We start from the raw sequence: 14,048 nt of genomic DNA on the forward strand, positions 1-14,048 counted from the left end.
GCTACAAAGCACAAACCAATCAGGTCTTCCAGGAAGCAGCTTCAGTAGTGGAGGTGGTAGCAGTGACCACAGCATGCTGGGGACTGGGATCTAGCTAGAGGCTACAGAGGTGGTAGAAGTAGACTATTTCTGGTGCTGGCAGCTGCAGCAGCAGGAGCATTGGTGTCCCAGCTGACACCAGTGGTACTGGACAGCAATGGTGGCGCCAGGCTGCTAATATTGACAACAATATCAGTTAGAAACTTGTTCAACAAACACTTCATCAACTTTTTATTTGGCATTGACCATGTTTCAGGTATTGTGTTGGGTGGATAAATAAAGTTAACAGGCACCCATCATATGCCCAACCCTCTTATAGATACAGGAGTACACAGATGACTAGAACATGGTCCCTGCCCTTCATGGACTCAGAATTGAGCACAGGCAGCAGATATGAGAATGAATAATTATGGCAATATAGTAATTGTGAGGAAGAAATAGAAACTGAGGTATGATCTAATACAAAAAGAGAAAACATATTACTTTGCTCTGACATACAGAATTAGAGAAGGCACTGTAGATTTTGTACAGGATACAAAATAAATCAGACACAGCTTCCAATGTTGAGATACTTATAATCCAGTGGATGAGTTAGGACAAACATAATACTATAAAACAAGGCAGAAAAGTAATAAGTTTTGAGAAAGTCCCAGAAAAAGTATTTTGGGAGTTTAGGTGAAGCAAGTCTATATAGAAAGAAGGAGACATAACAGACTCCATTTTGTTCTGTATTTGAGATGCTGTTAATCTGTGACCCTACCCCCAACCCTGTCCTTGCAAGAGACATGTGCTATGGTGACTCAAGGTTTAAAGGATTTTGGGCTGTGCAGGGTGTGCTTTGTTAAACAAGTGCCTGAAGGCAGCCTGCTAGTTAAAAGTCATCACCATTCTCTTAATCTCAAGTACCCAGGGACACGTACACTGTGGAAGGTCACAGGGACCTCTGCCTAGGAAAGCTAGGTATTGTCCAAGGTTTCTCCCCATGTGATAGTCTGAAATATGGCCTCGTGGGAAGGGAAAGACCTAATCTTCCCCCCCGCCTGACACCCGTGAAGGGTCTGTGCTAAGGAGGACTAGTACAAGAGGAAAGAAGGTCTCTTGGCAGTTGAGAGAGAGAAAAGCATCTGTCTCCTGCCCGCCCCTGGGCAATGGAACATCTCGGTGTAAATACCCAATTGTATGTTCTATTTACTGAGATGGGAGAAAACGTCTTACGGCTGAAGTTTTGCTGCTCTTTATGCACTGAAAAGGTTTATGGAGATGTTTACATATGCATATCAAGGCACAGCACTTTTCCTTAAACTTATTCAAGTCACAGAGATCTTTATTCATATGTCTTACTGCTGACCTTCTCCCTACTATGATCCTATTATCCTGCCACTTCCCTTTTCTAAGATGGTAAAGATAATGATCAATAAATACTGAGGGAACTGAGAGACCAGGCCAGCGCGGGTCCTCTGTATGCTGAGCGCCGGTCCCCTGGGTGCACTTTTTCTTTCTCTATACTTTGTCTCTGTGTCTCATTGCTTTTCTCAAGTCTCTCGTTCCACCTAATGAGAAACGCCCACAGTTGCGGAGGGGCAGGCCACCCCTTTATACACTAAAATTAAAAATCAGCCAGATGCAGTGGCTCATGCCTGTAATCCCAGCACTTTGGGAGGCCAAGGCAGGCGGATCACGACGTCAGGAGTTCAAGACCAGCATGGCCAACATGACGAAACCCCATCTCCACTAAAAATACAAAAATTAGCCAGGCGTGGTGGCGGGCGCCTGTAATTCCACCTACTTGGGAGGCTGAGGCAGGAGAATCGCTTGAACCCGGGATGGGGAGGTTGCAGTGAGCTGAGATCATGCCATTGCACTCCAGCCTGGGCGACAAGAGCAAGACTCCGTCTCAAAAAATAAAAATAAAAAAATAAAAATCAAGGAATCAAAAGCACCACCACAGACACATTTATAATGTTTAATAACTATCTGGGTATCCCATGGCCCAGTCAAATTGACACATGAAATTACCCATCACACCACCTATGTTCTGGCTCTGGCTGTACAAAATGAGAGGTTTTTTTTTAGACAGAGTCTCGCTCTATTGGCAGGCTGGAGTGTAGTGGGGTGATCTCGGCTCACTGCAACCTCCGCCTCCTGGGTTCTCCTGCCTCAGTCTCCCGAGTAGCTGGGATTACAGGTGTGCGCCACCACACCTGGCTAATTTTTGTGTTTTTAGTAGAGACGGTTTCACCATGTTGGTCAGCCTGATCTTGAACTCTTGACCTCAGGTGATCTGCCCGCCTCAGCCTCCCAAAGTGTTGGGATTACAGGCACAAGCCACTGCACTCAGCCCACATAGGTAATTTCTAATAGTGCTAGGTGCTAATATCTTAGACCAAGGAAAGTGAAGAGGTGTATGAAGGGAGGCATGGGTGGGCAGAAACATCGAACCTTATAGTGAAAGTGAAGAGGATTTAAAAGTCTTTGTGCTCAAGAGTGAAATTACAGTTATGCTATAGGAAGAGCAATTTGATATCAAGGTGCAGGGTAACACATAGAAGAGAGGCACTAGAGGCAGAGAAGTTATCTGGGAAGCAAGCAAATATAGAATTTAGGGAAGATGAACGAAATTAATAAAAGAGAAAAAAGAAGGGAATGTGATAGTATTAGGTGTTGAGGCCTTTGGGAAGTGATTAGATTATGAGGGTAGAGCCCTTAAAAACGGGATGAGTGCCTGAGTGCCCCTATAAAACAGATTCCAGAGAACTTTCTTGCCCCTTTCCACTATTTGAGGACACAAACCAAATTTGCAGTCGTCAACCCAGAAGAGGGCTCTTACAGAACTTGACCATGATGGCACACTGATCTCTAACTCCCATCCTCAGGAATTGTGAGAAATAAATTTCTAGAGTTTATTAGCTAAGTAGTTGTATGGTATTTTTGTTATAGCAGCCTGAACTGAGTAAGACGGGAAGAAACTATTTATAGAGCATCTGTTATGTGTTATACGTACTCTTAGGAGTTTTCACTTATACGAACTAAGAAGTGTCTGAAGATGTGAAAAGAAAACTGTAAGAAAGATACTACAACAAAGTTGAATTTGTTGAAGACTTAACAGCTGATTTTGTGTTTACGTGTGTATATAAATACAATAGCATAATCATTTGTGCTTGGGTAGGTAAGGTTGAAAAAGAGAGAGGTCTATAAAGGTCTATGGTTTCAAATACAAGTAACTGCTCAGGAAATAGTGGTATTATTAGAAAAAATGGATAACACAGGCTGGGCACAGTGGCTCATGCCTGTAATCCCAGCACTTTGAGAGGCCAAGGTGGGCGGATCACCAAGTCAGGAGATCAAGACCACCCTGGCTAACATGGTGAAACCCCATCTCTACTAAAAATACAAAAAATTAGCCGGGCCTGGTGGCGGGCGCCAGTAGTCCCAGCTACTCAGGAGGCTGAGACAGGAGAATCACTTGAACCCAGGAGGCAGAGGTTGCAGTGAGCCGAGATCACGCCACTGCACTCCAGCCTGGGCGACACAGCAAAACTCCGTCTTGGGAAAAAGAAAAAGAAAAAGAAAAAAGGATAACACAGAGAAAGAATGGGTGGGGGAAGGTTATGAGTTATATCTTTGACAAAAGTCAGGAATCCAAGAAAAACTGCTGAGTAATTAGTAGGAAACATAGGGCTAGAGGTAAAAAGAGAAGCTATGCCAAAAGATATATAGACTGTGATTATCTGCACAGAAATGGTAACTGAAGCAATGAGATTTACTTTGGTTACTAATGGAGAGATTGAAAATAAAGAAGAAGACATATTCTAATAAATTCCTCACTTGAGGAATATCTAGAGCTGTGCTGTCCAATATGGTAGTCTTTAGCCACATGATACTACTTAAGTCAATTAAATAATGAAAACTGTAGTCCTTGTCACACTACATTTCAAGTGCTCAATAGCCACATGTGGCTAGTGGCTACCATATTGGACATCATAAATATAAAACATTTCCAACATCATAGAAAGCTGTGACGGACAGCACTGATCTAGAGTTTGGTCAGGGTGTAGAAGAACCAGAAGAATCTATTCTCCTGAAAGCCAAGGGAAAAAACATTTCAAGGAGAGAATAATCAGTGGTATGAAGTGGGTGACAGCCAACCTCTCCCCCACAAAAAAAAAAAAAAAATGAATTTTATGACTTCTAAAGCACTTTCAGACTAATTATAAAGTTGTAAACTAGATTACAACAGATTTTGGATGAAATGGGTGCCAAATAAGTAACAGATGTAGACAATTCTTTTCAGTAATTTTTCAGTAAGGAAAAATTGAATGAAAACATCAGACAGCTGAAAGAGAATAGAGTTGTTCTATATGTACGTGCTTAATATAAGCAGATTTGTGCACTGGCTGGAAGGCTTGGACGCCAGTCAACCAGCTATTTACCAACTCTAGCAATCTGAAAGGCTTTTCATGTAGTAATGACAATTGAAGGGACAGGATTGCATCATTTTAAGACAATAAGGAGCCTTAAAAATAATCTAATCCACCCCTCCTCACACTATAAAGAAAGCAGAGTTGCCCAGGGTCACACACACTACTCAGTGGTATTAAAATCTAGAATAAGAACTCAGGTCAGCAGGGCATGGTGGCTTATGCCTGTAATCCCAGCACTTTGGGAGGCTGAGGTGGGTAGATCACCTGAGTTCAGGAGTTCGAGACCAGCTTGGCCAGTACACAAAAAATTAGCCCAGCATGGTAGTAGCCTGTAATCCCAGCTACTCAGAGGCTGAGTCAGGAGAACTGCTTGAAGCCTGGAGGAGGAGGCTGCAGTGAGCCGAGATGGTGCCACTCACTCCAGCCTGGGCAACAAGAGAGAAACTCCATCTCAAAAAAAAATACAAAAAACAAAAAAATAACTCAGGTCTTCCACAACTTAGTCCATTAGACTATCTCATTCAACTGCCTCCTAAGATACAGATCAAAGGTGAAGAAAGCTTCTTCAGTTGAATTCCACTAATCTACCAGGAAAATGATAATGTCTATGTTCACATATACACAACTTCAATTTTTTAGAAATGAAATGCAGTCCATTACTTCTTGACTTTAAAATTTAGAAAAACTGAGAACTAAGCATCAAATATCTATTACTTTGTAACAAACATCAAAAGAACTTTAAATATTATCTAAGTAAATCTATGGCCTGAGAGGTAGATGTTTTCACCATTTCACAGATTAGAAAAACATGCAGCAGATCAGTAAGGTCCCAAAGCCAGTAAGCGACACTCTTAATGTGCCTCTACACTACCATCAATCAGGAAATGGAGGAGAAAAGAAGAGAATAGAGCAGCACAGGCTAGGGAATGGAAATGAGATGTTTATCAAAGTATAAAAGTAACCAGAACAGATTTGTTTACTAATGCCAACCTTAAAAATAAAGCCAAACAAAATGAGGCCTTCAGATAAACATTTTTATGTTTCGAGAAAATAACACCGATTCCCTTTGGAGAGGGGAACTGTGCAGCGGGGGGACAGGGATTGAAGGAAGACTTTTCACAGTAAACTCTGTAACTTTTGGAGTTTAACCATAACAGTGTATTGCTTACTCCAATAAATAAGAAAAAGGGTTAAAAAAAAAAAACCTTTAAATATGTTCTAGTTCCTATCAAGTTTGTAATTGTTAGCATTCTACAATCCTCCAACAGGCCACAGAAAAACTGAAATTTCAGAAAACAAAAAATCCTAACTTCTGTTTTGAAAAAGGCAAGGCAGAGCTTATATTAAGGGGAAGAAATTTTGCCTTTGGGGATTGGGGGATCAGGAGGGGAGAGAAGCCGATTGCCTGCAATGATCAACTCAATTCCATTCCTATTTTTAGCCCATTTTTTTAGTCTGTTGCTAAGAAACCCTGTTGCCCGAAGGCAATTTACTAATAGGAACTTACATGAAGCAGGAGAAACCGGTGATCCTGAAATTCTTTCAAATCAGGCCATTCTATTTTAATCAATCCATTTTGGTGCCACTTGATAAAATATCTCCTTTCAATCTTTTTGTAGCTCTACTGTGATGTTGTTGCACTTGAAAGCAAAACGATCATTTATGAAATTTTAATGTAAGGCTTCTGCAAACCAGTATACCAGAAATGGAGCGCCATAGTTCTGGACTCTGATTTTCTATTAATAGTTGTCTTTTCTTCATGAAAATACCGTGAATTCCAAACAATGCCTTGCAAGGTAATTTTATGTTTTAAGAGATCTGGGGCGGAGCATCGGAAAAAGAGTTGATAAAGCTATTACAGAAACGAAAGTTTATGAATTGAAATTACGATTTGGGAATGAGAGGAGAAGAGGGCTGAGACAGCTATTGCAAAACAACCCGGGGGTGTGCGGACCTGAGCGAGATGTGGGCTGGTGTGTCACGTAGAAATCAGCTCAAGATACAAACACGTCAAGAAAGGCTCGAAGCCGGCGGGAACCCTGACGCTTCGCATTTCTACCAACTCAGTTTAAGAAGTACCTAACAACGTAGAAGTCATCGCTTTCGTAATTGGTGGCGACGATAAGCCACAGCGACCACGCTCAAACCGTTTCGACTGCAGCCAACCTAGAAATGCCATTTCCACCTAGTCTTCTGCCATCGCTAACCTCCCCTATAACCTCAAATTCGTCCAAATTAAAATCTGGCTGTGTTAGTGGTAAGAAGTTCAGTTATGCAGCAGACTTCTTCAGCAGTGAGCTCTTTCCTCATACATCTTTAAAAGTCCTTCCAATCCGTTGGTTTCCCGGGCACGCGGGCAGAAAACCAAGCTAACGGCCACAGAGGTTCAAGACGTGCCAACGTGGCTATAACGGGAAAACTGGATCCGAAATCAACCAGTAAACTGGGTAGCTAGCTCTACGCCCCGCCCACCACCCTTGCCAGCCAATAGCCTTCACAACTCTTCAGCCACTCCCGCCCATTCCAGTGCTACGGCGCTGCTTTTTCCTCCGCTCTGATCTCTTGAGTGCCGCTAGCCAGGTGTATACGCGCCCCTCCTCGGCTTCAGTAGGCAAGAGGGCCATCTGCCCTTCTCTCCTGAAAGTAAAGGGAACAACACCAGCTACGACGGGACTCCAGAAGTCAATCTCTCGAAAAGCAGCGGGGCGAAAAGAAAGAAAAAGGGTTTCCGAGGACTTCCACTCACGCCCACGCTTTGCCTTAACCCGGAAGTGATTTCCGCCCCTCCTCTCCCTCTACGGTTGAGACTGGAGGAGAAGGACGGCCAGGTCTGGCCCGGCATGCCCTGGGCTTCCGGTGACCTCTGGCCCTTTTCTGTCGTCCGCTCTCTCTGCCTAGCGTGCTCGCTCGCTCATTGCCTTCCTTCCCTCCCTCGGTCTTCCTTCGCACGCTGCTTGGTGATTGTGGCGCTCGCGACAGGCAGGGAGGCGGTGGCGGAGGACACTCGTCATGGCCGCCTCTAAGCCTGTGGAGGCGGCGGTGGTCGCAGCAGCTGCACCAAGCTCCGCGAGTGGGGTGGGCGGCGGCGGGACTGCGGGCCCAGGCACGGGGGGGCTGCCGCGATGGCAGCTGGCTCTGGCGGTCGGGGCACCCCTGCTGCTAGGCGCGGGTGCCATATACCTGTGGAGTCGGCAGCAACGGCGCCGGGAGTCCAGAGGCCGGGGCGACGCCAGCGGCCTGAAGCGCAACAGCGAACGGAAGACCCCGGAGGGCAGGGCCAGTCCGGCCCCCGGCAGCGGACACCCTGAAGGTCCCGGTGCTCACTTGGACATGGTGAGAAGTAGCCCCAGGCCGTAGAGGTGGAAACGCGGGTACACCTTTTCCTTGGCGGGCTGTCAGTGAGGGGGCTTCCCATCAGACGGAAGCTGCCAAGCGGCAGCGCAACACATGGGTTTAGGGAGACTCATTTCTGCCTGCCAGTGGAGGGCACAGGAGTAGCCCGATGACAGGTTACTGGCATTCTTTGACAATTTCCTTTTGGTTTCAGAAAAATCTTTTGCTTTTCTTCTCAGTGACACAGCATTTATTCCTAGTGTTGTAGATGGGAGTGGGGCATTTGCAAATGTGATGATTGTGTTTAATAAGTGAAGGAAGCTAAATTCCATTAACAACTGGCGTATCGTGATACGAACTGTTTCTGTGATTCCCAAAGCCTACAACTTAATCGGTAAAAGCCTTTTAATAACGAGCCACTCCCCCTTTTAGAGTGTGTTTTTGCTGGGGGTAAGTGGGCAACTACAGTGACGGTTGTTGACAAAAGCAGAAAAAAAACCCCAAAAAACTGATTAGATGGCTTTGTACATAGAAAAAGAAAGACTACACAGGTTCTAAAGAGTGAAATGGTGTTCAGTGGCATTTGTTCTACAGCCTCTGAACTGTAAGCAGAACTAGCAAGCTCCCAAGGCTCGTTCTCTCTCGGCCCGGAAGCCCCCTTGACTGCAAGCGCTCAGCGACCCGGGAACCTCCCCTGCCATGCCCCAGCCCGGAGGTGTCCTTTTACACTCCGGACCCCTTGGCCTTTCTCAGAAAACGCTCTGCACTGCACTGTCCCCTCTTGTTGCACAAGAGTAGCAGCCACAGCAATGCTCACCAGGCTTGGTTGCACACAGCCCTCTGCCCCAGGTCCAGGCCCTACACACACATACCAAAAAAATGGGAGTGACTTCTTAAACTTTTTGATTGGAAGCATCTTAAATTCAGTTTTTCCATTTCACCTGGAAATGTACATGACCAAGCCTAATACGCATGACATAGTTTCTCTGATGTTAGTCCAAGCATTGGAGTATTTAGTGAACAGCTTTGTATGGTTTTGGTGAACTGACTGTTAAATCCTTTTGGTATCTGACAGCTGTGCAGAGAATTAGCCTGGCTGCATTTGACACTACTGGGATTGGGTGTGGTGGATTTTATCTGGGTCTGGAGTTGTTCAGTGGTAGTACCAGAGTAAGTCGAGGTCAGAGAAACGTTTGGTCAAATATCTCCCGGTTTTATAAATATGTATATACAGTTGGTCAAGTAACTTCCAGTTGTATCTAAGTGTATACACTTAAATACGTATGCAAGTCATTTCCATCTTATACTATTCATGTTGATTTTTTTTTTTTTTTTGAGGCGGAGTCTCACTTTGTTGCCCAGGCTGGAGTGCAGTGGCTTGATCTCAGCTCACCACAACCTCCGCCTCCTGGATTCAAGCAATTCTCGTACCTCAGCCTCTGGAATAGCTGGGACTACAGGTGTGCGCCACCATGCCCAGCTAATTTTTGTATGTTTAGTAGAGATGGGGTTTCACTATGTTGGCCAGGCTAGTCTTGAACTTCTGACCTCAGGTGATCTGCCCACCTCAGCCTCCCAAAGTGCTGGGGTTACAGGTGTGAGCCACCGTGCCCGGGCGAAGATATTTTTACTAGGATGTCAAATTAGCTTTAAAGGAAGTTTTGGTATAGGAATGAACAAACTATTATCTACAGTGTGTGAGGCATTGTGCTAGGACATGAGAAAACCATATGATCTTTCCTATGGGAGGGTGAAGCATTGCCTATTTTCTAAAAGGTTTATGACTGGGTAGTAGAAGAACCTATGGACTGTGAGAACTAGGATTTCTAAGCTTTATAGTGGGCTCTGCAGCATTGCTACTTTGGGAAAGTCATTTTATGTCCTTGACCTTAGCATCATCCCTGTAGAATAAGAAGATTAAAATAATAGATTTCTTCTGTTTCTTCTAGCACTAAAAATTGATGATTCTGGTTCTGATCATTTATAATAGCTCACTGCTGCTGTTAAAAGTAGTTATGAAGAGGCTTCTTTGAATTAATTATCACTTGTCTTACATCATTTTTGGATGTCTGAAATTCTCCAGTCATTTTCTATTTCGTTTGTTAATTTAGTTTTAATCATGGAAGAATAGTAGGTAAAATGAAGGATCCAAAACGTTTTCAGTTCTGTAAACATTAAAAATAAAGATAGTTTGTATACATGAAACTCGATTTTTTTTTTTTGAGACGGAGTCTCACTCTGTCACCCAGCCTGGAGTGCAGTGGCGCAATCTTGGCTCACCGCAACCTCTGCCTCCTGGGTTCAAGCAATTCTCCTGCCTCAGCCACCCGAGTAGCTGAGATTACAGGCATGTGCCACCATGCCTGGCTAATTTTTGTATTTTTAGTAGAGACGAGGTTTCGCCATGTTGGCCAGGCTGGTCTGAAACCCCTGACCTCAGGTGATCCACCCACCTTGGCCTCCCAAAGTGCTAGGAATTATAGGCACGAGCCACCTCACCGGCCAAAACTAGATTTTAACATTTCATTGTGGTTTCAGCCAACCCACCTCATCCCAGGGATTCTGTACCATTGATGTTTAATAAAACCTAGCCGACTCCTTTTCAGATTTTAGATTTCCTTAATTCCTCTTTTCCACATTGTCTGGATCAACACTGATGAATTTAAATTTCATGATATTTCAGAGTTTTTTAGTTTTACTTTACAAATAACTTTTTTTTTTTTTTTTTGAGACGGAGTCTCACTGTCACCCAGGCTGGAGTGCAATGGCGAGGTCTCGGCTCACTGAACCTGCCTCCACAGGTTCGAGCGGTTCTCCTGCCTCAGCCTCCCGAGTAGCTGGGATTACAGGCACCCGCCACCACGCCCGGCTAATTTTTGTATTTTTAGTAGAGATGGGGTTTCACCATGTTCACCAGGCTGGTCTTGAACTCCTGACCTTGTGATTCGCCCGCCTTGGCTTCTCAAAGTGCTGGGATTACAGGCGTGAGCCACCGCCCCCGACCACAAATACCTTTTTATTCATCTGACTGCTGTTAAAAATTAGAATTTAAGATTGGACTCTTTGTGTTACTTAAACTGCTTTAAAATGATGTATTTTTGGCCCCAAATAAAACAGGGCAAAGAATTTGCATTTACCATTGTTCATCTTGTGGAATTTGTAGGCCTACACCTGGAATCTTTGAATTACTAGATTGTTCTTTGGTAAAGCAACAATAAGAAGGTCTTTGTGTTTTTTTTTTTTTTTTTTTTTTTTTTTTTAGACGGAGTCTCGCTCTGTTGCCCAGGCTGGAGTGCAGTGGCCGGATCTCAGCTCACTGCAAGCTCCGCCTCCCGGGTTTATGCCATTCTCCTGCCTCAGCTTCCCAAGTAACTGGGACTACAGGCGCCCGCCACCTCGCCCGGCTAGTGTTTTGTATTTTTTAGTAGAGACGGGGTTTCACCGGGTTAGCCAGGATGGTCTCGATCTCCTGACCTCGTAATCCGCCCATCTCGGCCTCCCAAAGTGCTGGGATTACAGGCTTGAGCCACCGCGCCTGGCCTGTGGTTTTTTTAAACGGAAATTTTTATCTTAACTGTTGGTGACCAGTAAATGTTGAAAGACTACTTTTGTCTTCTTTTAATAGTCTCGTCCTTAGAGTTATTATTAGACTATCTAAATATAATTGATCAGTAATTGTAATTGCTTATCTGTGGTTGGAGAAATTGCTATACATTTGAATAGCACCTCTAAATTGGCATCCTCTATGGGTTTTGCAACCAGAAGCATTTGCTTTCACTGATGGAAAACTGGCAGAATCCTGATGCCCTAACTGTCCTTTCTCCACCTAAGCAATAGCTACAGTTTTTAAGGGAATGAATAAATAGACAAATATTGTCTGTGTAGGGTTTGATATCAGCAAATAGAATGGAAAATCTGCATTTTTGTCTTTTGACTTATGTTTACCTTAATGTAAAATGATCTGATAGAATTACTGGGCTTCTGTCTATTGGGTTTGAGATTTTCCTTTACAATTAGAGTGTACAATTACTTTTTTTCTGGGATAGCAAAAACTTGTACAGGAAGTGCAAAGGATATTCATCGTTGTTTTAATTAATGGGAATATTGGGGTATCACTGAAGAAAAGCGTTTAGTCACAGTTGATAGTGTCTCAGACTGAGGTGCTTAAAGTGTTAGATCATATTCCATTTTGAACCATTATGAAATCTACCATGATGTGCCATTTTGCTTCAGTAATTTTTTTGGACTTAAAGAATTTTAAAAAATTTTTAAATTGCAAGACTTTTTAGAGGATGATATTATCCATAGTACTTCTCAATCTGTGGGCTTGAGTCATCACAAGGGACCACCACACATATATTCCAAGCATGGTATCCTGGCTGTACCAATGTCTTAGATACTTCTTTTTCAAACATTCTGTGATTCTTTAGAAAAATGCACTTATTTAAAAGCGTTATTGACTACATAGTAACTTTTTGTCCAATTGTTATTTAATCTGATGATAAAAAATGCAGTCATTCTTGTGTTCATATTTAACATTACACAGAGTTTAACCCACATAAAATGGTTAGGAACCAATAATCTAAGCCAGCCTACTACAGTAGGAAAGGAAAGATGTACCTACACATTTTAGTAAAGGGTCAAGGACTGCATAAACTGTTGTTATTAGTCATCTTGTTTGAAATGAAATTATTGTCTCCCCCAAATGATCTGTTTTGAGTTATTTTTTTAAAATCAGGGACACCAGTGACATTCCTCTCTAAGTTTAGTTTACACTTTTCAATCTTTATCTTAATCCTTGGCAGTATTTCACATTGTGCGCTAAATGTCGTAACTTTTCCTGTTGCTTCTGAGGTACTAAATTTTCCTAATTTAAAAAAACAAACAAACAAATACCAACCTCACGGATTGTTACTCTCCTTATCACAACACAGAAGTCATTTCACCTTTTCTGAAACTTCTCGCTACCTAGGCACACCGCTATGTGATTTTGTAACACCCTGGACTTTTCCCTTTTATAGCACTTACCACGTGGTACTAGAATTACTCATTCCTGTTTCCTGCTATGCTTTTGAATCTGTGAAGGCTGAGACTGGCTCTGTCTTGTTCACCATTGTATTCCCAGAACCTAATACAGGTGCATAGCAAGTGTTGAATGAATGAAGTTTCATTTTTTGACTAATAATTAAGGGTTCCTTTGACAACCCTAAGCTTATATTATATATGTGTGTGTGTGTGTGTGTAAATCTCACAAGTGGTTTATTTTTTCACATTTTCCAGCTCTTCATTTTTGTTCTACCAGTTAATGCTGGATTCCGTGTAAATCTTTTTTTCTTTTTCTTTTTTTTTTTTTTTTTGAGTTGGAGTTTTGCTTTGTCACCCAGGCTGGAGTGCAGTGGTGCAGTCTCCGCTCACTGCAACGTCCGCCTCCTAGGTCTAAGCGATTCTCCTGCCTCAGCCTCCCAAGTAGCTTGCCACCACACCTGGTGAATTTTTGTATTTTTAATAAGAGTTGGATTTCACCATGTTGGCTAGACTGGTCTTGAACTCTTAACCTCAAGCAGTCCACCCACCTCTGCCTCCCAAAGTGCTGGGGTTACAGGCATGAGCCACCGTGCCCGGCCCTGTGTAAGTCTTTTTTTTTTTTTTTTTTTTTGAGACGGAGTCTCGCTCTGTAGCCCAGGCTGGAGTGCAGTGGCCGGATCTCAGCTCACTGCAAGCTCCGCCTCCCGGGTTCACGCCATTCTCCGGCCTCAGCCTCCCGAGTAGCTGGGACTACAGGCGCCCGCCACCTCGCCTGGCTAGTTTTTTGTATTTTTTAGTAGAGACGGGGTTTCACCGTGTTATCCAGGATGGTCTCGATCTCCTGACCTCGTAATCCACCCGTCTCGGCCTCCCAAAGTGCTGGGATTACAGGCTTCAGCCACCGTGCCCGGCCCCGTGTAAGTCTTAAACCTCATTTGGGCATACTTTTTGTAAATGAGTTGATTATGTATGACCTGCAACCATAATCCTGCAGAAGCAGTCGTTATGCAAGTATATTCTTCCTAGGCAAAGAGTTACTATGATTTAGTAGGTGGGGTTGGTTGTAGATTTTTAAAATTTCAAGACATGAGATGGGAAAGGACTTTTTTATTGTCTTAGGTTTTATTCCTTACTAGGTTTGAATCCTTATTATCTTAGGTATTATTATCCTAGGTTTGATTCATATGAAAGTAACAATTGGTTGGCCAGCTACAGTGGCTCACATCTTTA

At 43.4% G+C, this 14,048-nt stretch overlaps 2 protein-coding genes across 3 annotated transcripts in view; one reads left to right on the forward strand and one right to left on the reverse strand.

The window, feature by feature from the left end:
• The window catches only part of LNP1 (leukemia NUP98 fusion partner 1), a 46,033-nt gene extending 39,193 nt beyond the window's left edge, over positions 1-6,840 (reverse strand). The window contains exon 1 of one of the 2 annotated variants that reach the window (XM_065539582.1): positions 6,415-6,840. The gene's annotated coding sequence lies outside the window, so the exon portion shown is untranslated. Of the gene's footprint in view, positions 1-5,967 lie in introns of both variants that reach the window. The other variant, XM_005548303.4, reaches the window with a different exon arrangement.
• A 475-nt stretch (positions 6,841-7,315) lies between these two features.
• Positions 7,316-14,048, forward strand: part of TOMM70 (translocase of outer mitochondrial membrane 70) — a 36,273-nt gene continuing 29,540 nt past the window's right edge. Inside the window, exon 1 of the mRNA XM_005548300.4 lies at positions 7,316-7,793. Coding sequence (XP_005548357.1) covers positions 7,470-7,793 — 324 coding nt within the window. The 5' untranslated portion in view covers positions 7,316-7,469. The remainder of the gene's footprint in view (positions 7,794-14,048) is intronic.

This window comes from Macaca fascicularis, chromosome 2 (genome assembly GCF_037993035.2).
Source record: "Macaca fascicularis isolate 582-1 chromosome 2, T2T-MFA8v1.1".
NCBI classification, from domain to species: Eukaryota; Metazoa; Chordata; class Mammalia; order Primates; family Cercopithecidae; genus Macaca; species Macaca fascicularis.